General features: G+C 38.9%; 1 protein-coding gene across 1 annotated transcript in view; it reads left to right on the top strand.

Annotated features, from left to right (window-relative positions):
- The first annotated feature begins 611 nt into the window (after positions 1–611).
- The window catches only part of WNT2 (Wnt family member 2), a 55,941-nt gene continuing 32,097 nt past the window's right edge, over positions 612–24,455 (top strand). The window contains exons 1-3 of the mRNA XM_007525444.3: positions 612–993; positions 3,076–3,302; positions 9,202–9,479. Of these exons, the coding sequence (XP_007525506.1) occupies positions 908–993; positions 3,076–3,302; positions 9,202–9,479 (591 nt within the window). The 5' untranslated portion in view covers positions 612–907. The remainder of the gene's footprint in view (positions 994–3,075; positions 3,303–9,201; positions 9,480–24,455) is intronic.

Below are 24,455 nucleotides of genomic sequence, written 5' to 3'. Positions count from 1 at the left end.
CCGACTAGCTCAAAGGCTGAGCTCCGGGACCTTGGGAGACACACCCTCACAGTCCCCTCCCAGGAGTCGCCGCCACAGGTCTTCAGCTCCTGCGGCCTGGCCCCACCCTCCCCATCCTGCCCGGCCGAGATCCCCTGGCTCCCAATTCACCAGCGCTCTCCGCGCCTCCTCGCAGCGGGAGGGAGGGGAGCGGAGCCCTGAGTTGGGAATCCGTTCCGGATTCTGGCATCCCGCACACGGTCACCTCCTCACCCCCTCTTCCTGGCTGCTCCGCACCCCCACCCGCATCCCCACGGCGCGCGCTCAGGGACTGCACCCCGCGGGCGGGCAGCCTCGGCTCGCCTCTCCGGAAGGCGCCTTCCAGCGCGAAGCCGCCGCTGATGCTCCCGGCTCACTAGCTTCCCGAAAGGTGCCGGCCTCCCCAGGTGCCCGAGGCCACGCGGTTGCGCCCCTCCTTCCCCGCCTCGCCTCACCCCCAGGCATCCCTTGCTATCATTCCATCCACCCCGCTGTGAAACCTCGTGTCTCCCACCACCCCCAGCCGCCGCCACCGCGCGGCGCAGCGCACCCTCTCTCGGCTGCGCCCGGGAGGTGGGGGGGGGGGGGAGCGGAGCGCACGGCAGCGCGGGAGGCGCGCAGAGCTCTGGGGCTGCCGCGCGCCCGGGGCGCCTGGGGACCTGGGCTGTGGGCCAGGCGGCCCTCGCTGGCCTGTAGCGCTCACGCCGCCGGGCGCTGGAAACTTTATCAGCGAGTCTCGCCCCTCGCTGCAGACGCGAAGGGGGGGCGGGGGCGCGGCGAGGCGCAGGCGGCCGTGACGAGGCGCTCCAGGCGCTGAGCGCTTCTGCTCCGGGCACGCATGGCGCCCGCACACGGAGTCTGACCTGATGCGGACGCGAGGTGGGTTAATATGAACGTCGCTTTCGGTGGAACCTGGCTGTGGCTCCCTCTGCTCTTGACCTGGGTGCTCACCCCCGAGGTCAGCTCTTCATGGTGGTAAGTCCACGCGCTCAGGGGCGCGGGGAGGAGGACTGTGGAGATGGGAGTGGGGACCTTCCTGGCCACGGAGATTTTCCCGGCAGCCGCTGAGGCTCATCAGGCTGCTGCCCTCACCTACCGCTGCTGCCCTCACCTACTGTCCCACCTTGAGCCCCCTTGCCTTTTACATTACTGCTTTGACAACTCACATAGATGATAGATAAGTAATAGATGTATGGTCGATATTTAAAACCCACTCCACATCCTCACATGAGAGCTTAGATTTTTTTCTTTGGGGGGGGGTCCTGCTGAGAGACAGCAAAATCAGTTTCTTATCCTATTGAGACATGCTAACGAGCACTTAAGCACAGGCGTGTGGTGTGTGTGTGTGTGTGTGTGTGTGTACACACCTTGAAAGCTATAACCTTTTCTCCATCCCCCCTCCCTCCGAAATGCACAAGATAAACTAAGGGGCAGTCAGGAGCTATAGAACCCAGAGCATGTGATTTTACATTATTTCCTGTCCTTCCACATTCCTAATGCTTCACCCCAGTAGAGCAGAAGAACTTTTGCTGCCACCAGGTAGAGACTGCAGAGCCCCCAAGGGTTCCTATATGCTGCCCTGTGCAAAACCCAGTTATGCCCAAAGAGAAACTTTGCTGCTATGTTTTGTATGTTCATCTAAGATGTACTTATTTAGCATGGTGAAGGCAGATTTTTAGCATCCATACAAGTTCCAGAGGGTGACTCCCCACCCCACAACAACTCTTCTCCCAACCTTCTCATCTTGGAAAAAGATGCACTAGAGAGTGTGATGTCCTCGCATCTGCACGCTTTCAAAGACAATTAACTTAGTGACTAAAAAAGACCTGTTATCAAGGGCTGTTATTTAAAGAATCTGGATGCTCACCTAGAAGGACCAGAGGAGAGAACTTTAGGAAGACAAAGTTCCTCAAAGGAGCAAGGCAGACCACTGGTGGGAAGAAGATTCAGTTCCTTCCTATGCCACTTTGAACAAGAAGGCATTTAGTCTTGACACTGCTGATGCAGGATCAAAGATTGATTTATCAGAGAGACCATTTTTTTTCAATAAAATGACTACTTCTGTTTCCATGAGAGTATAAAGATTATTTATTGCTCAAGCTTTTTGTCACATTGTCTCTCAGCTGTCACTTAGGTATATTTTGGGGGGAGTCACAGCTGTAACAATGTTATGATCATGCAAAATAATGAAAATACAAGAAAAAGACATTCTCCTTGTTTGATCACTTCAAAAGACACCTATGGCATCTTGGGCTATGTAAAAGGTACCTTTCTAAACATTTCATGACTAATAGAGAACATCTGGGCAGAGATGATGATGTAATTTTTTTTGTTTTGTTAAAGTTTCTTTTCAAACATACTTTATGGAACTATAACACTGTTTGATGCTTCCAAACATTTAGTGTCCTTAATAACAATGTATTTTTCCCTCAAAGACTTTCTATAAAATCCCAAATGCACTGGAAAATGGAAGTATTTAAAGAATCCCTTAGTAGGGGAAGAAGGGCATGTCTGTGAAAAGAAAGTACCATCAGATACCAGTAGGCGTTGATTAGACAGATACAGTTTCTTATGACACCTAAACATTTAGTCAAATAAATGGAAGCAAAGTGCTTCTAAAAGTCAGCTTCCCCCAAAGCCAGGTCCAAATACATTATGTCATTAGGGTCAGAACCTTCATGCAAAAACAGTTCTTTTTAGAACTGTTCTTCCTTCCTCCCTGGACACATTTTCCTTTCTCTCCACATTCTGCACACTGATTGCACACCTTGGGTCTCCCTCTCTACACAGAACCTCATCTGGTTTTCCCTGGCTTCATGTCCAAGAGAAACACTTCATTTAGGGGCGGCTTCAAGCAGATCATTCACCATACCTGCCTTGCCACTTCACCACTGAACTAAAATCAAATACCCTTTGCTTTCTCCTTTTACAGAAAGGAGACAGAATTCATATCTGAAAAGTGCTTTGACCTTTTCAGTCTCCCAGGGAAGTGCTAAGTCTCCTTGTTCAGAGTGCTCTTACCTCTGTGCTCTTTCTTACCTGTGTGATTCTCCCCAGGTACATGAGAGCTACAGGAGGCTCCTCCAGGGTGATGTGTGACAATGTGCCAGGCCTAGTGAGCCGCCAGCGGCAGCTGTGCCACCGACACCCAGATGTGATGCGTGCCATTGGCCTGGGCGTGGCTGAGTGGACAGCTGAGTGTCAGCACCAATTCCGCCAACATCGCTGGAACTGCAACACCCTGGACAGGGATCACAGTCTCTTTGGCAAGGTTCTGCTCCGAAGTAAGTCTGCTGCCCTCATGCAGATACACAGGCTTCATACGCTTCATACGCTTGTCTTTGAAGCCTTCGAGACTTTTTAATCAGTCAGAAACTTGTTTTGTTGGATGGTGTGACTCTTTATTTTACAGATGGCCACTGGAGAAATCAAACAACTGGTCACAGATTGTTAGGTAATGCCCAGTCTAGTTTTTTCTTTACTTTTTTTTTTTTTTTTTTGCTCTTTTAGCTGGTGACATGTCACACTAATGCCTGCCCTTCAAGGTTCAGTATATCTTTAGGAAAATGGAAGAATTAGCCACAGAAAACTTTGGATAATTATCTTTAATACTTCTTGCAGAAAAGTGAGATGGAATGCTCCAGTCTTGTGTGGTCATTATTACAAAACACCATGTAGGTGTCACTAAGGGAAAGAAACGAATCTCTGCCACCACCTTTGACCTTCCATTCAGCTACTAATTCTTGGGTCCAAATATCTAAAATCAGCTTTTTTTTTTCCCCCACAGTAGTCACTGAATTTTTTTTTTTCCTCCAGGATTATCACTGTGGCTTGGTGCCTGCACTGTGAATCTAATCTACTGCTTCTGTGGCCATTTTTTCTATTTCTGGGGGGGGGGGGGAAATAGGACAGAGAGATATTATGAGGAAAGGGGAAGATAGGGACAGAGAAAGATAGACACCTGCAGACGTGTTTCACCACTTGTGAAGTAACGCCACCCCCCACAGGTGGGCTGCCAGGGGCTCAAACCAGAATCCTTATGTGGGCCCTTACACTTTGTACTATGTGATCTTAAACTGGCGTGCTACAACCCACCCCCCCTGAATTCATTATGATAGGAAATAGATTATCTTCTTTCCATTTCCCTTGGGGCTTCATATCTTTCACATACCATTCATTCATGGTTGAATGAATAAATGGATGAACTTGTAGCAGACACCTATATTTTTCAAGCACATTATAAACAGAAGGATACTTTTGGAGGATAGTATGGAGAATCAAAGACATATATGCATATATCTATAATCATGTACAAGTATATTTATACACACCAAGAAAGATCATTTAACTTTATCTAATTACATAACAAACCTATTCAAAGTTCTGAATATGGAAAGTAGCTCACCTAATTCACATATAATCAGAAAAAATTAAAAAACATATTTATTGTTTTTAACATTATTATTTAAAAATAATTTATTATTTAATGTCCCCTAGCCTGGTAGTATTAGCATAAGTAACTTAGCATTCTTTCCAAGAAATAGTATGGATTCGTTATTATTGGGAAAATTTGACTGACAGCACAACAGTTTATCAATGAATCCCAGAAATAGGAAACTTTACACTTGTTTTTGCCCACTCACCCCCATTCCTAAGAAAATCATCCAGGCTGTGCACTTGGTAATGCTTAACAGAGGGTGTTCCTATCATGTAATCATCACAGCACTAGGGTTTTATGAGGCCAAATGCATAACTGAATGTCTCTAAAATCCCCCAAGGGCGTAGTACTCTCACTCTTAGTGTATCCCTAAAGTTAATTTACTGCAGTATTCTGCAATTTTATTCTCTAGTTTAAGAACTATACTCTTCTACATTCCTTTTGGAGTTTCAATATGACATCGCAAAATTTTGAAGGTTAATAGTAAATTTCAGCTGCATGGAATTTTAAGACTTCATCTAGATTAGCTCACCAGTGAATTAATTAATACTCTGGGCCTTATCAAAGAGGGTTTACAAATAACCAATACAAGTAATATTTAGAGTGTGTACAGGCTCTTATATTTAATACATATCAGAATTTCCCCTTTACAAAATGTTCACAACTGTTTTCCAATGGCCACAAAAGTTAAATATATATCTTGTTTATATAACAGTCATCTCTAGTTTTTATGTCTGTGAAAATCCACTCAGATATCTCCATATTGAAAAAATACTTGTTTAGATCACAACTAATGAGAATAATTTTGAACACTGATGCTAAAGATAATATACCTGCCAAAGCTAAGAACTCATTCATAAAATACTTTAGCTTAATCTTGGCAATGTTTGTTTCTTCATAACTGTAGAATGTCTTTGAAAAAAGAGTTAGAACTAGAGGAAGTTGAACTAGTTTGGCTTAGTCTAAGGCCTCAGGTAAATAAGAGATTCTAGCTTGTTGTACTTACTTCAGATTTCTTACAGATGAAGCTGAATGCTTTGCCAAAGTACTCAGATCTTAAAACACTCATGCTACACAATTTCTTTCCATTCTTCACAGAAAGCCAGATTTCTTCCTGAACTTTTATGTAAACTCCTATGACTGTCAGTGATGATTTTGTGTTGGTTCTGGGAGGGCTGAATTTTGGCCTAAAGTAACTTATCCTGGAAATAATCATGAAATTCCAATGAAGCTATCCAAAGATTTTTACAATTAATTGCTTGGAGGGAAATTCACATCTAGAGTTGTGAAGAATTCTCCTTGGGAAACCTACATATTCTTATAGATGAGTAAAAAAGGCAAGAGGCAACACCCTTTATAGGAGAGCATAAAAGTTGATAGCATATCATACAGTGACAAAGAAATGGAGACAAGTTGCTTACATTACTTTGGAGACCTAAAGTAAGACAAAAAACTGTTAGGACTATTTGTAAATAGTTCATTTAAAAGATTGTTATTGGTCACAAGAACTCAAAGACAGAACCAAATTAAAAAATATTACTATAAGAACAAAACCAAGAATTCTAGAATAAGCCTTAAAAAATGGGGGAGGGGGCACTGTGCTTAGGTCTCATCCTTTTTAAGGAAAAAAAAAATCAGTCATTTTAAAAGAGAAATCAACCTTTTCCTATGCCTAATTTCCAGGTTTGTTTTTTTTTTGACCACCTGTATAACAATCTCTCATTCCTAATATAAATTAAATGTTTCCTGACCTATGTCAATCCTCAAATTAGAAACTTTAATAGTAACACATCAGAAAGTACAAACATTACCATTTGGATTAGGGTTTTTGTTTCTTTTTGTGATGGTTATTTAAAAGAATCAGTTTTGCTAAGAAGAGGCCCAAAATCAAAATTTGTTTTGTTACAAAGCCAACTCTTGAAATTTGCTACTTTTTCACACATAACATTTTAGTGATTCATCTAAGACACTTAACTAAAAACATCTTAAGTCCAGATCTACACAATACCAAAACATCTGGAGGTAAAATAAAGTTAGTTTATTTAGTTTAAAAATAAAGCCATATCTTTACTTTAAGTAAACATCTATCTAGTTATCTAGTACTGTGTTGGAATAATAAGTGACAAGTATTTAGAAAGGTGAGTTTTCTACTTTGAAAATTATTTCTGAAATGTAGCAGGTTTTAAATGATTTTTCTCTTATAATCAATAAATCAGTATAATTGTTTGCAAGTTATACCAGTAGGAATTCTTTACCTAAAGAATTTCTTCTGCTGCCTGTTCAAAATGGTGTCTGGTCGCTAACATTCTATCATTCGCATCTTCCATGTTTTTTCCCCTAATAAGATACCTCATAACATTTCTATACACATTTCTCATCAGAATCATTGCTGGGGGTTGGTGCTTCCCATAAGTCATTGTCCTCTCCCACCCCCTTTCTTTTTGACAGATGAGAGAGAAAGGGGGGTGGGGGGATCTCCCTGAAGCACTGATTCACCACTCAAGAAGCTTTTTCCCTGTGCAGGTGGTGACTGAACTCATTCTTCATAGTAATGTATGCATACTACCTGGTGAGCCACCATCTGATCCACTTCAAATATTAAAAAAAAATTGTTATGGAAAAAAAAGAACCAGTAGGTCATGGATTTTACTGTGCATGAAGTTCTAGGTTGGAGTTCTGGCACCACATGAGAGCACCACAGTACTGGGGGAAAGATCTATAAATGGTAAACTATGCTGTGGTTTCTCTCTCTCTCTCTCACTATATTTCACTTCTCTTTTCTACCTGTTTCTTTATATGTCACTGAAATACAACAACTGAAATAAAAATAGACCTGGATCAGTGAAATCATCATAGAGCCTCTCTAGTGTTGCTGTAGCTAATAATAGCAATAATCATATTAATATTCATTATAATAAACTAAATATATTAAGCATTTGGGATGTTTTTCCCTATGAATTTATGTAGTCAGTGGATGTAGGCAGTAAATACCAAGTCCAAAAGCAATTTATAGCCAATAAATGAGATAACTTTAGACAAGGTAATTCTCTAAATTTTAAAATGCATATAATAAAATATTATTGTGCAAAAGCTGCTACCTGAGATTATATCACTTTAGCATCCAGTAATCACCTCTATTACAAAATAGCTCAATTCCACATAGAAAGTCTGTGATCTTTATGAAAGTCTTTAACATAGTTTCCAGATTGTCACATTTCTCTCTGCGGTGCAACCTGTGGCAAATATTCATAAAACTGATTTGACCTAACTACAGGCATGATTAATTCCTTTTTTGATGGTTAGAGGTTTGGTCTTTTTTTTTTTTTTTTTTTCTCCTTTAGGCTGAGGTAAGTGCCATTTACTATGGTGAAGATATGTTTTCCTAGTTTCTAATAATGAGACTAGCAGAGCAAATATTGCAAGGGACATATAATAAATTTTAGCACTGAATGACAAAAGGAAACAAGCTAGGCTTCGATGCGAAAAGGTGGTTTGTTCTTCCAGCCGTGTGGTTCAAAAAGTCACTCTTGTCTTGACATATTGAATCACCGAGTGACTCTCTGCTTTCTGCTATGCATCGGTATTAGGTTGTTCAGGTTCTATTTTGATTGTTAATATATTTTCTACAGCAACCATTAATAAAAAGTAATGCTAATAACAATGAAATACAGCTCCAGTTGAAAAATGAGGTGCACACAGACCCTCAAGAGCCTTATATCTGTCACTATACCACAACACCATGTTATGAGTTACTACAGATTATTAAAATAATTTAATGTAGTTATTGCACTGAAATATGTACCTTTCAGCCCGTAAATGAAAGTAGCCTGAGCTCTAATAAAGAACAATTCTAAGAAAGCACCCCAAAGAGTTCTTGCCCAAGTCTAATTATAGGCGGTAAATTTGTTTCCTTCCCCAAAAACCATAGAAAAGCTTTTCACTGTCTTTTACCCATGCCAGTGATTAGTGCAGGTGTTCTAGAAGAAAGTAAATTCACCTTAGTAATAAGACATAGTGTGTAACTCAAGGATATTGCATATTGCCTTCAACAATCTCTCAGTTACTTGTGAAAGTTGATGTCAAGCCAAAGTTCTCCAGTGTTAATGTTTAGCTTGGTTACTGCCTGAAGTATCTTCCCACCTCAGCCCTTACAACTCCTTGAATTCAGTATTTCATTCTTAACATTCAAACACATGAATATCCTCAGTAATACCTGAGGTTTGAAGCTTCTTTTTCATGGTAAAGTTGGATACCAATATATCTTAGGAAATGATACAAGTGTATACCCAGATGTTACAGATGAGGAAAGGAAGGCCTAGAGACATTACCCTCCTCACTTCTGAGCATGTAGAATCCCAAGTGAAAGCACGTATGTGCACAAAACTAACATGAAACCCGAGGCTGATTAAAACAGGTTCTTATTGCATTTTTGTTTATTTTCTTATTTACTTTATGGATAGCCATCATATAATTATCTGATTTGACAGTTAACTTATATTAGATGGAGATTATTAATTTTAACAATGATAGTCTTGTTAAAGACTATTCTTATTAAAGATAATGATATTCTTATTTTAAATTGGCCTTGACTTTAGTAAAATTTCCTTCCAGAATACCAGTACCTCTTGATGTAGTGGTGATGAAGTGTTAGAGGCAGAGCAACTGTTAAATGGCCATAGTGTGAAAGTTATTCAGAATTAGCAATTGTTGACTTTTTTTGTTTAAGAAAAGCATTTTTGTTTCAGGTAGTCGGGAATCTGCCTTTGTTTATGCCATCTCCTCAGCTGGAGTTGTATTTGCCATCACCAGGGCCTGTAGTCAAGGAGAACTAAAATCCTGTTCCTGTGATCCAAAGAAGAAGGGAACCGCCAAGGACAGCAAGGGCACTTTTGATTGGGGTGGCTGCAGTGATAACATTGATTATGGGATCAAGTTTGCTCGAGCTTTTGTGGACGCCAAGGAAAGAAAAGGAAAGGATGCCAGGGCCCTGATGAATCTCCACAACAACAGAGCTGGCAGGAAGGTATGGACTACTTTGGAGCTCATTTTGTAGACTTCATGTTGACCTAATATGTCACTTAAGCCAAGCTTATCTCAAACTTTCCTAGAGCTGATAATATGTTATATAGTCACATTTTCCCACTGCTTACCAGCCAGAACTATTTGTTCTAAAGAATATGATGGGCTGGGTTAAAAGATCCCCACCTGCACTCCAACTTCCTTCCCATTACTGAGTTGAAGGAGTCCACCCATTGCTTTTAGCGTTGTATAGATAGTCAAGTGTTTTATAGTCCCTCTGGACACTGTGTCATCTACATAGAAGATGTAATCTGTGGGTTAGGACAGTGCTTCATCCCATATACCAATGGTACACTCAGTGCATATACCTAAGGAATATCAAGATGTAGAGCCTCTCTCAAACTCACCATGGAAGCAATTTATCAGCATGGCCTTTTGACTTCTTCTAGACCCAGATAGACTATTTAGTCCTAGATTTAACTCTCACTCATAAAACCATACCTGATGATTTATGGGACTGTTTGAGTAAGTGGGACAGAGAAAGACATCACTCCCAATGGGGTTCTTTGCCTCCTTCACTAGTTTTGGCTCATCTCCTGGTCTGTGAGTATCCAGTCAGTCTGAGCCTCTTAACCTCTGACTGGTTAAATGAGCAAACAGGTCCTTGGGTGCTCAAAGTCACACAGAAAGGCAAAAGAAGTGAGGGGTAGAACTCGATTTCAATTTATAGCTCAGGCTGCTTTGGCTTAGTAACATCATTTTAGTGCCAGTCTTCAGATTAATTATGAATAGTGTGTGTGTGTGTGTGTGTGTGTGTGTGTGTGTGTGTGTGTGTGTGTGTGTAGTGGTTTGACCAGAAGAGGCAGAGAATCTAAATGCTTTGTGTAAAAAAGAATGACCTAGCTGTGCTAATCAAATATTTCATCAGAACTATTATAGAATAATCTAATTATAAATGAGAACAGATAATCATACTTTGTTTTTTTATCAATAGCACAAAATAAGAGTGCTTGATGTTAACATGTAGAAATCAGCGTAAAGTTGAAAGGTCTTTGAGGAGTTCTTAATTGGAAAACTAGAGAAGTATGCAGATCTGTTTGGTGAAGACCCTTTTAGTAGGCTCATATAGAGAGCAAAACCCATTTAAAAGAAGTTGGGAGAAAAGAAGTTGCTTAGCACATGGAATAAGATGAGTGTGACCTGAACTGCTTACAAATAGTTACTTTCTTGAACTTTAAAAATCAACATTACTTATTTTTATGAAGTCATGACTATTGCCAAGAATATAGACTTAGGTTGTGCAATCTTACAGCCATTGGTAATTACTGTTTGTGCAATAGTTTGGGTTAAAAATGTATGTTGACCCTTATTTGGACATTGATATCACATGTACAAGTTATAAAATGTGGTGTCTTTGATAGAAGTATTCTGCTTAATTATTTGAACAGGATATATAATTAGATCTTGCAAGCATTTTACAGAGATAAGTGCCTAAAGTTATGTACTGTGCCCAAAAGAACATTGACTTATCAAAGTAAATGTTAATTTTGCTTAACATGTAACTATATATTGAATGTTTCAACTTCCCAAGACAATAGATCTTAGTTACTATATTATAGGCCCTGAGTAAACATGACTTTTAATGTAAATTACATGATTCCTTAGTGTATAGAGGTGAACAGCTGTCAGCCTTCAGATATTCTCCTGCCTACTCTGCAAAACTTAGGAGGCTACTTTTGATTGGAATAAAAGTGCACACACGGACTTTTTAAAATGTGGCTTTAATTAATGGTGGGTGGGCAGACTTTTTCAAGGAGATGCATGATGTCAGTGAATACGAACTTTAATGAGAGTAAATGTATTGAGATAAACATGCGTCTCTAATTCTCTTTTTGCGGTCATTAGACCGCAATCTCTACTCCCCCTTCCTACCAGCAGAAGGCCTGTGGAGTCAAAATGAGAACAGTCTGGGTTTGTGTTTGAAACAGGTCTGCTGACTTAAGTCTCCAGTTGGCCTAACTCTAGAAACTTTTGGCCTCCTAAGACTGAAAGCAACATCAGTTCTTTTTTTATTTTTCTGCCTTATGGTTTTCAGTATCTCTCAAACTGTCCAGTATAAAAATTTCTTCTTTAAAAACTGGGTGACCAGTACAACTTATTCAAAAGAATGCTAGAAGTGTTTGCTGTTTTTAAAACTTGATGTATTTATTTTATCAGAGAGAAAGAGAGAGAGGGAAGCACTAGAGCACTATTACACCATGTACATTGTAGGGGAATTGAACCTAGGGCCTCATGAATACAAGGCATGTGCTGTACCCACTAATACAACTCTTTGGCTACAAGTCCTTTATATTAATATTTAATTCAGTACCCATCCACAACAGGTCTTGATTTTCCCCTAAAATTTGAATAGCTTAATTCATTTATTATAGCAGCTGGTTAAGCATCCTCATGTGTTTTTGTACTGTAATGTCATTTTAGACTATTGTAGCATTTCTTTTTATTCATAACATTATTATATTTATGTTTCTTCCTTTTATATTTACTCAAAACTTACCCCTGGTTGAGTCTAGTTTTCTTCCTCCAAATAGGGCAGTTGGTCTAAACAAATATTATATAAAGAAAGATAATCCACACCTTGGCTCAGATGGGTTTTTTTATTATTATTTATTGGGAGGATTGATGGTTTCCAACAATAAAATACAGTAGTTTGTACATGTGTAACATTTCTCAGTTTTCTACATAACAATTCAACCCACTCTAGGCTCATAGGTTTTAATTTAAGGAAGCTATGCTATAAAAATTTCTAAGTTAAACATGAAAGTATAGATAAACCACAAGTAAAAAAGATATGTAGTCAACATCCACTATTTGTTCCACTTAGTGAACTTGAAAATGACTTAAAACATGGAACAAGGCATTTGTGACCTGGACTATTTACAAATATAGACTTTCTTGAACAAAAAAGTAACTTTCCTAAGAAAATCTGTATCAAAATAATGTATTATATAATCAAATACTGTTCAAAAATTACTGCTAATTATCGTAAAAGAGGAATTTTGTAGAAATGCAGTCTCCCTAATATATCTCTTACTATATTAAAAATAGAAGATGGGATTTAAATTTAGATACACAAGGACAAGGGAGGTGCACTCAGTTGATGGCACATGTTACAGTGTACAAGGACCTGGGTTAAAGTGCCCGATCCCTACCTGCAGGCAAAGGCTTCATGAATAGTGAAGCAGGGCTGCAGTTGTTTCTCTATGTTCCCTTTCCTCCTTGATTTCTCTCTGTCTCGATCCAACAAAAAAAAAGAAAGAAAGAAAAATCGGATTATCAGATTCAGTTCAACCTTAATTTTGCAGTATCTGGGACTTTAATCACTGAATCTCTGTTGTTCTTATGTAAAAAGAGTATATTGTGCAGTGCTGTAGGAACATAAGAATAAGGTAGATACTACAGAACCCCAGCATGTAGGTAATTCCCTTTAACAAAATGGTGTTTGAACATTACTTGGGATTCCATCTAATTGCTCCATGTATCCATAAAATGAACTTTATTACAGGTTAACACACTAATAAAAATAGTCATATAGGATTTGTTAACATACAGAATAATATCAAATACTTTATAGTCAAGATCTCCCAAAATTCTCTGTAGCAACAAAATCAAGTCTTCATATTTCTAATTTTGAGGGAGAAACTGGGGCTGAGAGGGATGAAGTGACTAACATAAGGATACTGAATTGGATTTCTTTTTTAAATTTTTTTTATTTAAGAAAGGATTAATTAACAAAACCATAGGGTAGGAGGGGTACAACTCCACACAATTCCCACCACCCAATCTCCATATCCCACCCCCTCCCCTGATAGCTTTCCCATTCTCTATCCCTCTGGGAGCATGGACCCAGGGTCATTGAGGGTTGCAGAAGGTAGAAGGTCTGGCTTCTGTATTTGCTTCCCCGCTGAACATGGGCGTTGACTGGTTGGTCCATACTCCCAGTCTGCCTCTCTCTTTCCCTAGTAGGGTGGGTCTCTGGGGAAGCTGAGCTCCAGGACACATTGGTGGGGTCTTCAATCCAGGGAAGCCTGGCCAGCATCCTGATGGCATCTGGAACCTGGTGATTGAAAAGAGAGTTAACATACGAAGCCAAACAAATTGTTGAGCAATCATGGACCCAAAGCTTGGAATAGTGGAGAGGAAGTGTTAGGGAGGTACTCACTGCAAACACTAGTGTACTTCTGCTTTCAGGTATATATTTTGCAGTAGTTTATGGATACGTGTGCACATAAGCTCTCTCTCACAGAAACTGGTGTATATCTAGGTTTTGGGACTTTGTTAGAACGTGAACCACCTGAGATGAAATTAGAGTGTACTATAAAAGGAAAGGTCTCACCCGAGTAATGAAGCTGAAGGGTTGTCATTCCACACGTGAAGTCTCTGGACACAGTCTGAGGTGAAGCATGTTGAGGTGGCAATTGTTGCGTTGGTTAGGTTGTGATCGGCGGATGCAATATTATTTGATATGGATTGGGAGAGGCATACGGGAAAGTGGGCCCTATCCAAGGGTTCCAGGACTGGGAGAAATAGGGGCTCTATAGTGGAGATGTGAGGTTCCTGCTGTCTTAGGGTTCAAAAAGACAATCGATAGTTAATGTTATCATCACATTATTTGGTAATTGGGTTAACTTTGAAAAGTCCTTTTGTTATGGTTTGCTGTACAGTATCCAGTATCTTGTATATAGCTGTGCTATTGGATGTGAATTGGATTTCTGACCCAGGTGTTGCTCAACCTTAAATCTTTGTCTTTCTGGAGTTGGGCGGTAGCACAGCGGGATAAATACACGTGGCACGAAGTGCAAGGACCAGCTAAAGGATCCAGGTTCGAGCCTCCAGCTGCTCCCCACCTGCAAGGGAGTTGCTTCACAAGTGGTGAAGCAGGTCTGTAGGTGTCTGTCTTTCTCTCCCCCTTCTGCCTTCCCCACCTCTCTCCACTTCTCTCTGTCCTATCTAACAACAACAATATCAATAACAACAACAATAATAACTACATCAACAATGAGAAACAACAAGGGCATCAAGAGGGAAAATAAATTTAAAAAAAAATAAAATAAAATCTTTATCTTCCTTTCTATATCTGCGAAGAATTTAGACTTTCTAAAACTGACGGTTTTTCTGGATTAAAATAAAAGCAGAAGTAGCTAATTTTAGAATGTAGTTTGCTTATGGTTTTTATTTGTGTGTATCTTTCACAAGGTTTCTAAAATGAGTATGTATTTATTTAACAATGAGGAATTTTAACTGCAACAGCCATAAACAACTGCAAGTCTTTGTCAAGACACCTGAAGTAACTCAGCCTTATTTGGTGGATTCACAAATGTTTAGTTAATGGTTTGAATACTGACTCATATAGGTGGCACAATAGGAGAATCAGCCAAAGGGCTAATTACCTGAGGAAAGAAAGGCTGTACCTTAAAGAAGTGGGGGAGGAGGTTGAGTTAGAGATAAGTATTTACCATGAATGAGACAGGGAGCATGCTTTTCTAAATGAAGGAGCTAAAAGACAAACTTCTGAAGCACAAAGAATATCATAAAGCTGTGAACAATTGGGATTCTGGGTGTTAAATTTAGGACCTAGAGTCAATAAGAGCTGAAGCTGCTAATTCAAGTCTGAGCCAGATCTGTAGAACCTCGAACACTCACATAGTTGGATATCACTGTGAAACAATAGGAAGGTACCAACAATAGGGGAATTTTTAATGGCTTAAAAATTCTTAGTGGAACCTTTCACCTTCTTAGTTGACTGAGCATAATCACCTCCACTATCATCTTTTAAAACTATAGACTAGTTTTCCTTTGAATGTATGGTTTCTGTCAGATGTGGAATATGAATAGTTGAAGCATATGAACTTTCAGGGAAAAAAAGGAGTATCTAAATCTAGACTCTTAGACTTTGTGAGAACTACGATGGTTATTATTAGACCAGGGCAGCACAGAACCTTGGTAGTGGGTGTGGTGTTGACCTATACTTCTGTAATCTTATAGTCTTGTAAATCATTATTAAATCCCTACTAACAAAAAATATTAAAAATAGTTAACTCAGTCCCACATTCCCTAAAATATGGGTGGAGAATGAGTCAGTTTGTGTGCCAACTCACGTGATTTTTCATAATGCCAACACATATTTTGGGGAGATGTAAAAGTGTACCCCTGAGACAACAAATCTTGTAAAGAGAATTCTCCTTAATAAAAATCATTTTAAAAATTTAAAAAAAAATACTCAGTAGGAAAAATCAAGACATTTCTACCGTCTTGGTTTTTGTTTTCAGGCTTAAATATACACAGGAGGATTGATTTAGATAACAATCTTGCCAAAATTTATTAATACAAAATCAGGATGAGGCAACTGTGTTGAGGTGTGTGTGTATATGTGCATGTGTGTACATGCATCCTTCCTATGTCTTCTCACATGTGATTTTACTGCTCTAGGCCATCTTTTTTTTTTTTTTCCAGATAGAGCCAGACAGGGAGTGAGAACACAGAACTAAAGCTTCCCCTCTGCCTTGATAAGTGTGTTGGGGAACTGAACCTAAGCTGTATTCATGATAAAGCATGCACTTTACCCGCTGAGCTATCTTGCCAGCCCCTGATATTTCTGTTTTTAACATAGCACTTAGACTATTATAGGCTGTTTTACTCATCAGGGGCTGTTAGCCTTTGGTGATATCTTGACTAAAGCAATGTGGAGGCTGTGGCTCTGGAAACAGTACTGGTTCTAATATGTGAGGCTGTGCATAGGCTACCTAATTAGCATTGCCACATGAAAGAAAGCACATACACATATGCACCAGATCTTATCAACACCTAAGATACATCCACTGTTTGCAGATGAGGAGGCTAAGGTTGAATAAGGTGACTATAATTAGCAAAATAAAACATATATAATTTGCTAGCTGAAATTCAAACTTAATTTGCAACCTGCATTTCACCTGAATTTATTTTATTTCACTGTTTTTTTTTTTTCATTGAGGAAGTGTTACATTACAAGACAGTTATCTCAGGACTACAATTTCACATTTCCCCAAAATATGTGCCAGCACACCTCACCCACCACTGAAATGATATCACTCTCCACCATATTGTAGTGTCTTTTCTTTTTTGGTCTAACTATATTCTCACCACTCTAGGCAGATTTTTTTTTTTAAGGTAGTAAGAGAAAGGCAGAGACAGAGAGGGAAAAACAACACAGCACCAGAACTTCTGCCAGTGTGGTGTAGACCAGACTTGAATTTGGGTCATGCAGATGGTAAAGCAGGTACCTTCCTGGTGAGCTGCCTTGATGGCCCTCCCTTAGCCTTCTTCCACATTAACATCTGCAGATCAAGTGAAAAAGGCCAAGAATTTATTCATATTCTATACTAACTCATACTTTGTTTTGTTTCTTAAATTTTACATGTGAATAAGAGCATATGGCATTTTTCTTTCTCTTTTTGGCTTATTTCACTTTACATAATCCCCTCCAGTTCCATCCATGTTGTAGCAAAAGACAAAAATCTCTGTTTGCTATAGCTAATTAATATTCATATATATATATATATATATATATATATATATATATATATTTCAGCTTCCTTATTCTCTGTAGTTTAGTACTTGGATTGTTTTCTTGGCTGTTGTATATAGCACTGTGATGATAGACATGTATATATCTCTTTGGATAAATGTCTTTTTGTTCTTTGGATAGATATCTACCTTGGAGATGACTTTGCAGATTTTTGTGGTAGGTCAACACTGTTTTCCATAGGCAACTTTTATTTTATATGGGAAGAGTTCTGAAGGTGTCAGGCCCAATTTCTAGTTCCATACTCTGCCCAAACTAGAAGCAGGAACAATACCACTCAGACACTTACAATTTTTATCCACAAAAGATGCATCCAAAGCCCATAAAAATACATATTGTACAAACTGTATTGTATATAAGCATTTCCTTATAGGTAATGGAAAGTTAGGGTCTTATAAAGACTTTGAATATATGCTTGGGAGGCTGGGAAGACAGTATAATGGTTATGCAAAAAGACTTTCATGCCTGAGTCTTTTGAGACTTCAGGTTTAATCCCCAGCACCATCATAAACCAGAACTGGGCAATGCTTTGGCATCTTTCTCATAAATAAATAAGTAAATAAATAAAATATTAGCCAAAAAGGCTTCCAAGGTTAAATCTTATGATGTTACTTAAGAGAAATAAACAATGTATGAACTAAGAGTACCAGAGATTAAAAGAAATCATACTATACTCATGTATCAATAGCTGTACTGCAAGCCATCAATCCCTGTCCCCAATGGAAAAAAAAGAAATTACACTCTCAAAAACTAAGGGATATTAATAGAAAATGATAAAAACTAAACTGAACAATAGAGCCTGGTTGTTTTAACTTATTCACTTAAACCCTTCAATAGATACTGTTAAGTATCTTTATGAGCTATATTCCATTTAGTAGTTATTTGTTTTCTGATTGGCCTCCTTAGTTTATAAAGTTAAATACATTTTGAAAAACCAGATCAGTCTGCCAGACTCACGTCTGTTTTGTTGGACCTCAAAATAGTATGTGCTTGATACTATAGATCTTTCTGTACCATATAAATCCAAAAATAACTAGAATTAAATCCCAAAGCAGGGAATAACTCAACCAAATAGCTATAGTTTCATATAAATTCTATTATTCATAGAAAATATTTATTAGACTTGCCTCATTAGTCAATAAGAATTATTATACATGTGGTTAGTCAATGGTAATGTTCTTGAATTCCACAAATACAGATTCCACACCTTGTATTTTCTAGCTAAGCCCACCCGCAGTCACTGTTTTTAAGAACTGACACCCCTCAAGAAATTACATCTTACATAAGCAAACCAACTGCAAAATTTGCTAATAAATATTACTTTCCTAGTTTCAGAACATGGATGTTTGAAAGATATGTTGGTTTGAATTTTCAGTAACTCTTATCTTAGAGATGTGGATCTGTCAAAAAGATTTGTTGATAAATGTGTTTGACTTAAAGCCAGCATCTGAAAAATTAAATATGTTTTTAATGTATGTTTCCCTGAGGAAAAATGTTAATTGCTTTGTGACATTCACCCAACTAAAAGTGAAGAAACATCTTCAAATACTCAAGTTTAACTAAATAATTTAATCAAGCATAGGCTATAAGACCTGAAAGAAATTCTAAATAGCATTTCTGAGTTAGAAAAGTTGTGAATAAGCTCTAAGTTGCTGTACATTCCATACAGTGTAAGTTACTTTGCCCTTTTTTTCTGAAAGGTAAAGAATCAGTGCTGTGTGATGTTGGGGTCTGTAAACCTAGCAAAGTGTAAGTACCTACAAGAAAATATCCATGTGTTCTGCAGAAAAGCCTTACAAAGACACCTCAGGGCTGCCTGGGCTCACTCTTCAGACAAAATAACTTAAGAAACCAAACTGTTATTCTCCTTGGACAATGTATGTCTTTTCCTTGCAAAATAATTCATTGAAAACTAAATTTAAATGCAAACTCCAAGTGAAAAAACTTTTGCAGGACTCACTGAATCCAGAGAACATAAATCCCAGTAGGGGAAACGGTAAAAGATTTAAGGGTGTAGGTTTAGTGCCACACAGGCTCGACTCGCTGCCCTCTCCCACCATGTTGCTGGTGAGTTCAAGGCAAGACTCTCAGCTTGTAGGCCTTAATATTCTCATCTAAAAGAGGGCGTGAAAATAAAATTTGCCTGACATGTGCATATGGAATTAATAAAATAGTGAATATGAAGTGCTTACTTAGTCCAGCTTGATATATGGTAAGATTCTAGTGAATGAGATGCCTCATTATTAAACTATGACAGTACATTCCAATGGGGAAATATAGGATAGAATTTCTGGGCACAAGACATTGAAAGATTAATGCATAGGACTTAAACCCCAGGTTCGGTTCCTTGTACCACCAGTAGGCAGAGCTGAGTGGAGCTCTAGTTAACAGTTTTAGCCCCCACAATGCATGTGTTTCCTTCTCCCATAGCTTTTATCTTCTAACCATTAAGACTGTATTTCTGTGGTAGAGAATGATAATATTTAGAAATCTTTTAAATACTAAAAGTCAAATGGGCTGATAAAATAGCCCAGTTGGATAGTGCATTACTTTGCTATGTGAATAACTCAGATTTGAAAGAGGACTCAGTACTTTACAGGAAGATTCGTTGTCTTTCCTATTCTTTCTCTCTGACTTTCTTCCTATCTAAAAAAAAAAAAAAAAAAAAATTCCACAGCAGTGAAGATGTGTGTGTAGATATATAGACATATTGATATATGACCTCTATGTATTGAATACTTCACATGCTCAAAATCAAAGACTTAAGGGTCATGTAAAAATCTGCCAAGTAAAAATTTAGCCCTGAAGTAATTATGAGTCCATTGACAGTTGCTTTAATGAGAAAAGTTATACACAAAATGAAAAACGGTTTCCACATGTCTGAACACTAACAAAATACTGCTACCCTTGGAAATCATGAAATTTGTCTCTTTAAAAGTAGTCATGTTTAGGGACCAGGTGGTGGCACACCTGCTTGAGCACACATGTTACAATGCACAAGGACTGGGGTTCACATCCCAGATCCCACCTGCAGAGGGAAAGTTTCCCAAGTGGTGAATCAGGGCTGCAGATGCCTCTCTTTCCCTCCCTATCTCCCCTTTCCTCTCAATTTCTGGCTGCCTCTTGTCCAATAAAAAAATTAAGATAATAAAAAAAACTATAGTTATATATATATATAAAATATATATGTTTACATATAATATATATATATATATATATATATTAAAAGTCAGGGGCCAGGTGGTGGAGCTTTGCAAGTGATAAAGCAGGGCTACACATGTCTCTCTGTCTCTCTTCCTCTCTATCTTCCCCTTCCTCTCCATTTCTGACTGTCTCTATCCAATAAATAAAGATAATCAAAAAGTTTAAAAAAATAAAAAGTAGTCTCGATTAGTCTGCAAGTATTTATTGATGGAATGTCACAAAAGAAGTGTTAGGTAGGCTTAAGCAAGTTGTAAGGGGAGAGGGATTAATGAAAATTTGTACTGGCCAATTTGGTGATGTAGAAAACCAAGAGGGATAATATATAAAAGGTGAAGTGAGGAGGATATAGAAAGACTGAAAATTTCTTTCTCTCTCCTTTCCTCCCACCTTTCTTTCTTTCCTCTTCCTCCTCATGCTCCTCCTTTTCCTTCCCTTCCTCTTCCTCCTCCTCCTCTTCCTGTCCCTCCTCCTCCTGTTCCTCCTCCTTTTGCTCCTCCTCCTCTCCCTCCTTCTTGTATAACATGTGCACTCAACCTGGTATGCCACCACTGAACCCCATAGCGTCATTCTTAAATATAAACTATCCAAGAATTGTCATTATTTGGCCAAATTTAGAAACATGAAAGAAAAAGATCCCCAATTAAAATCACCCCCAAAAGGGCTCACCCAGTATAGTACGCACTTTTCCATGTGCAGGGACCTAGGTTTGAGCCCCCCCAGTCAATACATGGAAGCAGCATGCAAAAAGAGATGCTTCCTAACTGTGAAGCGGTGTATTGTGTTTTTTCTTCCCCTCCCTTTCCCATTCCTTCTCCTTCTCTGTCTTTCACTTCCTATCTGGCAAAGAAAACAACAACAATAAAAAAAAATGAATCAGTGAGGATAGATAACATAGTGGTTATGCAAGGAGACTCTTGTGCCTGAGGCTCCAAAATCCCAGGTTCAAGCCCCCAACACCACCATAAACCAGAGTTGACTAGTAAAAAAAAAAAAGAATCTGTCAAAACTGATGGAATTGTGTAAGCTTAAAGCCCCAGCATTGCCCTGGCAGGGGGAAAAACAAAAAAAACCTTATCCCTAAAAAAGAAAATGTAAATTCAGGAATATGGAAAGCTTAATTAGCCTCTCACAAAGATTGAAGAAGACATTAATTTATTTTTAAAAATATTTTATTTATTTACATTTTAACGTGAGAGATATATAGAAAGAAAGACCAGAGCACCGCGTAGCTCTGGTTTATGGTGGTGCTGGTGATTGGACCTGGAACCTCAGAGCCTCAGGAATGCAAGTTTTTTGCAATAATGATCATGTTGTTTCCCCAGCCCAAAGACATTAATTTCATCACTGAACATGGGAGAGAAATCCAAATGAATCTCCTAGCAAGAAAGTTAATAAAAAGCACCCCCTCTTTTTTTACTTGAACTTGAAACTGTCTGAAATGAGGGCAACAAAGTTTGCTAGGCAGAATATAAATATCTATTTCTCTGCTGAAAAAAAAAAAAGTAAAATGGAAGATGTAGCTTGGAATCTTCCCAGCACTTCATCTCTGAATGGATAGACAGACAGACCTGCACTTCAGCCCTTCTTGGATAGGAGTTGATGATAATATATCTTCCCTGAAGACGAGCATATGTCCAGAGAGAAGAAAGTCGAGCTCTTAAATCCTGCTTCTTTTACACTGACCAGTGGGACAAGTCCCTTCTGAGGGATAAATGAGTAAGGAAGTAGGGAGGCCCAGGAGTGATATGCTAATGGAAATTCTTCCTCCAGAAACAGAGAAGAAAGTATGGAAAAATTAGTTCACTTGATAGTGCCCCTGCTTTGGCATGCACGAGATTCAGGTTCAAGCTTAATTCCTACCACACTGGAGGAAGCCTCAGTGTGTATGCCTGCCCCAAAACAGTCAACCTAGAGCCATGAAACCTCAGTGGCAACCACAAAAAAAGATAGGAGGGGAAACTTAAGAGACTAAGGAGGATCAGTTCTAAAGTTTCAACAGCTGATTAATTATAATGCTATAAAGAGAAACTGGGGGGGGGCGGGAAACAGTGGAAATTGTTATATTGAGAGAGATATATTTCCAGATTAAAAGTGCAAACTGAGCTCTGAGCAATCTAGTTTTTTTTTTAAATCTGTATTTATTGGATAGAGACAGCCAGAAATTGAAAAGGAAGAAGGTGATAGAGAGGGAGAGAGACAGAGACACCTGCAACACTGCTTCACCATTCTCAAAGCCTTCCCCCTGCAGGTGGGGACTGGGGGCTCAAACCTGTGAGGGTGCATTGTCTTTATTTCTTCTTTCTTTCTTTCTTTCTTCCTTTCTTTCTTTCTCTCTTTTTTTCTTTCTTTCTCTCTTTCTATTTTTATTTAACAAAACAGAGAGAAATTAAGAAAGGAGGATAGACAGAGAGGGGGAGAGAAAGTGAAACCTGCAGACCTGCCCCACTGCTTGTGAAGCAGGGCGTCTGCAGATAGGGGGAAGCAGCAGCTCAACTCAAACCCAGGCCTTTGCTTGGGCCCTTCTTAGTACTATGTGTGCTTCTTAACCAGGTGCCTCCAGTTTTGAGAGAAAAGTATTTTCACTTTGAAATTTTATACCCAAACTTGTAGTTAAGTGTGATGGCCAAATGAAGACATCTTAGACATACTTTGTCCAGTAGAAAAACAATTACAGAAGCCACACATTCCACCTTCTGTATCCCCAGAAGAATTTTGGTCCATACACCCAGTGGGCTAAAGAATAGGGAAGTTTCCAGTGAAGGGGATGGGACATGGAACTCTGGTGGTGGGAACTGTGTGGAATTGTACCCATTATCTTACAATTTTGTTAATCATTACTAAATTATTAATAACATTTTAAGTCTTTAAAAAATAGAAAATGTTCCTTCCATGCTTTTTTGAAGGATTTACTTAAGGAGATGCTACAGCAGAAAGGAATAAACCAATAAAAGAGGGGAAGTGTGTCATCTAGCAGTGTCTCCAACGTAAGAAAGCATGATGCTAGAGTTCAGTTGTATAGCAAGTCCAGGTTGGAATAAAAGATGGAACACTTCAGGAAACAAGTGTTGTGGAGTAGGTGAAATTATTGTGAGGGTAGAAAATATTTATTTACACTAAATATTTAATTACACTTGGTGGCAAGTACAACTAGAAAATATGAAACTTCACTGTTGTGTGGGGCTGGCGGAGGGAGAGAGAGAGAGAGAGAAAGAAAGGATTGGGTTAGAGAACTGCTCAATTCTGTCATAAAGTAGTGCCAGGGATTGAACCTGCAGCCTCTGAGGCCTCAGACACGCAATTGATGCTCTAACAGGCTAAGCTATATCCTCACCCCACCACAGATGTTGTAATATTGGATCAGAATTTAGAAATTGACAAAATGCAGCTCTGAGGCAGTTCATGTTTCTGCAGTGAATGTTATATTGATGTTTATTATTCTCAGTTTCTAGAGTAAGTATTTAAATGATTTGTGAAAGACAGACCATAGCTAGAGAATTCTAATGTTCTCATCTGTGTAACTATAGAAGGGGGGGGGGGGGAACTCTGCTCACAGAGATGGGAAGTAGAAAGAAAGGAAAGAGGAAGGAGGAAGAACAACAAATAACTTCATAGACAGCACCTATATTTTTCAAAGTGAGAAATGGTGTTAGGTTGCTCCCTGAAGCTGGAGAGACCCCCTATAATCAGCCATTTTGCAAATTGGGATGAGGGATGTGAGGTCAGGGTTGGCTTCTCACCTTCCATAATAGCGGTCTATTAGAATGTAATACCCATTTCTGTTGTTCACAGTGTCAGTAGTTGGCCCCAAACAAATAATGTAAGCATTTAAGTAACCACTAAACAGGCTAAAGGCAGGATTCACCAAAAGTGATTCACCAAAAGGGATTCTGCTGTGCAGAGTAGGAGGGGAACAAGGAAGAACAAAGGGTACAGAGGGTTACTTCTTTTCACCCTAATCTTTTCTGGTCTGTTTTAATTTAAACCATGTGCACATATTTCTTAAATTTACAATTTTGCAAGTTATAATTAAAAGCAAACAAACAGCTTCCAGGCTGTCTGGCAGCCCCTAGAGTGTTCCCCATGTAAATGTAAATATAAATGTAAATGTAAAATCTTCAATTCCTCCATAAATAGCCTGCATGAGAACCCTATCAG

The sequence above is a fragment of the Erinaceus europaeus genome, chromosome 8 (assembly GCF_950295315.1).
Source record: "Erinaceus europaeus chromosome 8, mEriEur2.1, whole genome shotgun sequence".
Taxonomy (NCBI): Eukaryota; Metazoa; Chordata; class Mammalia; order Eulipotyphla; family Erinaceidae; genus Erinaceus; species Erinaceus europaeus.
The sequence above is the reverse complement of the archived record's forward strand: the minus strand, read 5'-3'. Positions and strand labels throughout refer to the sequence as shown.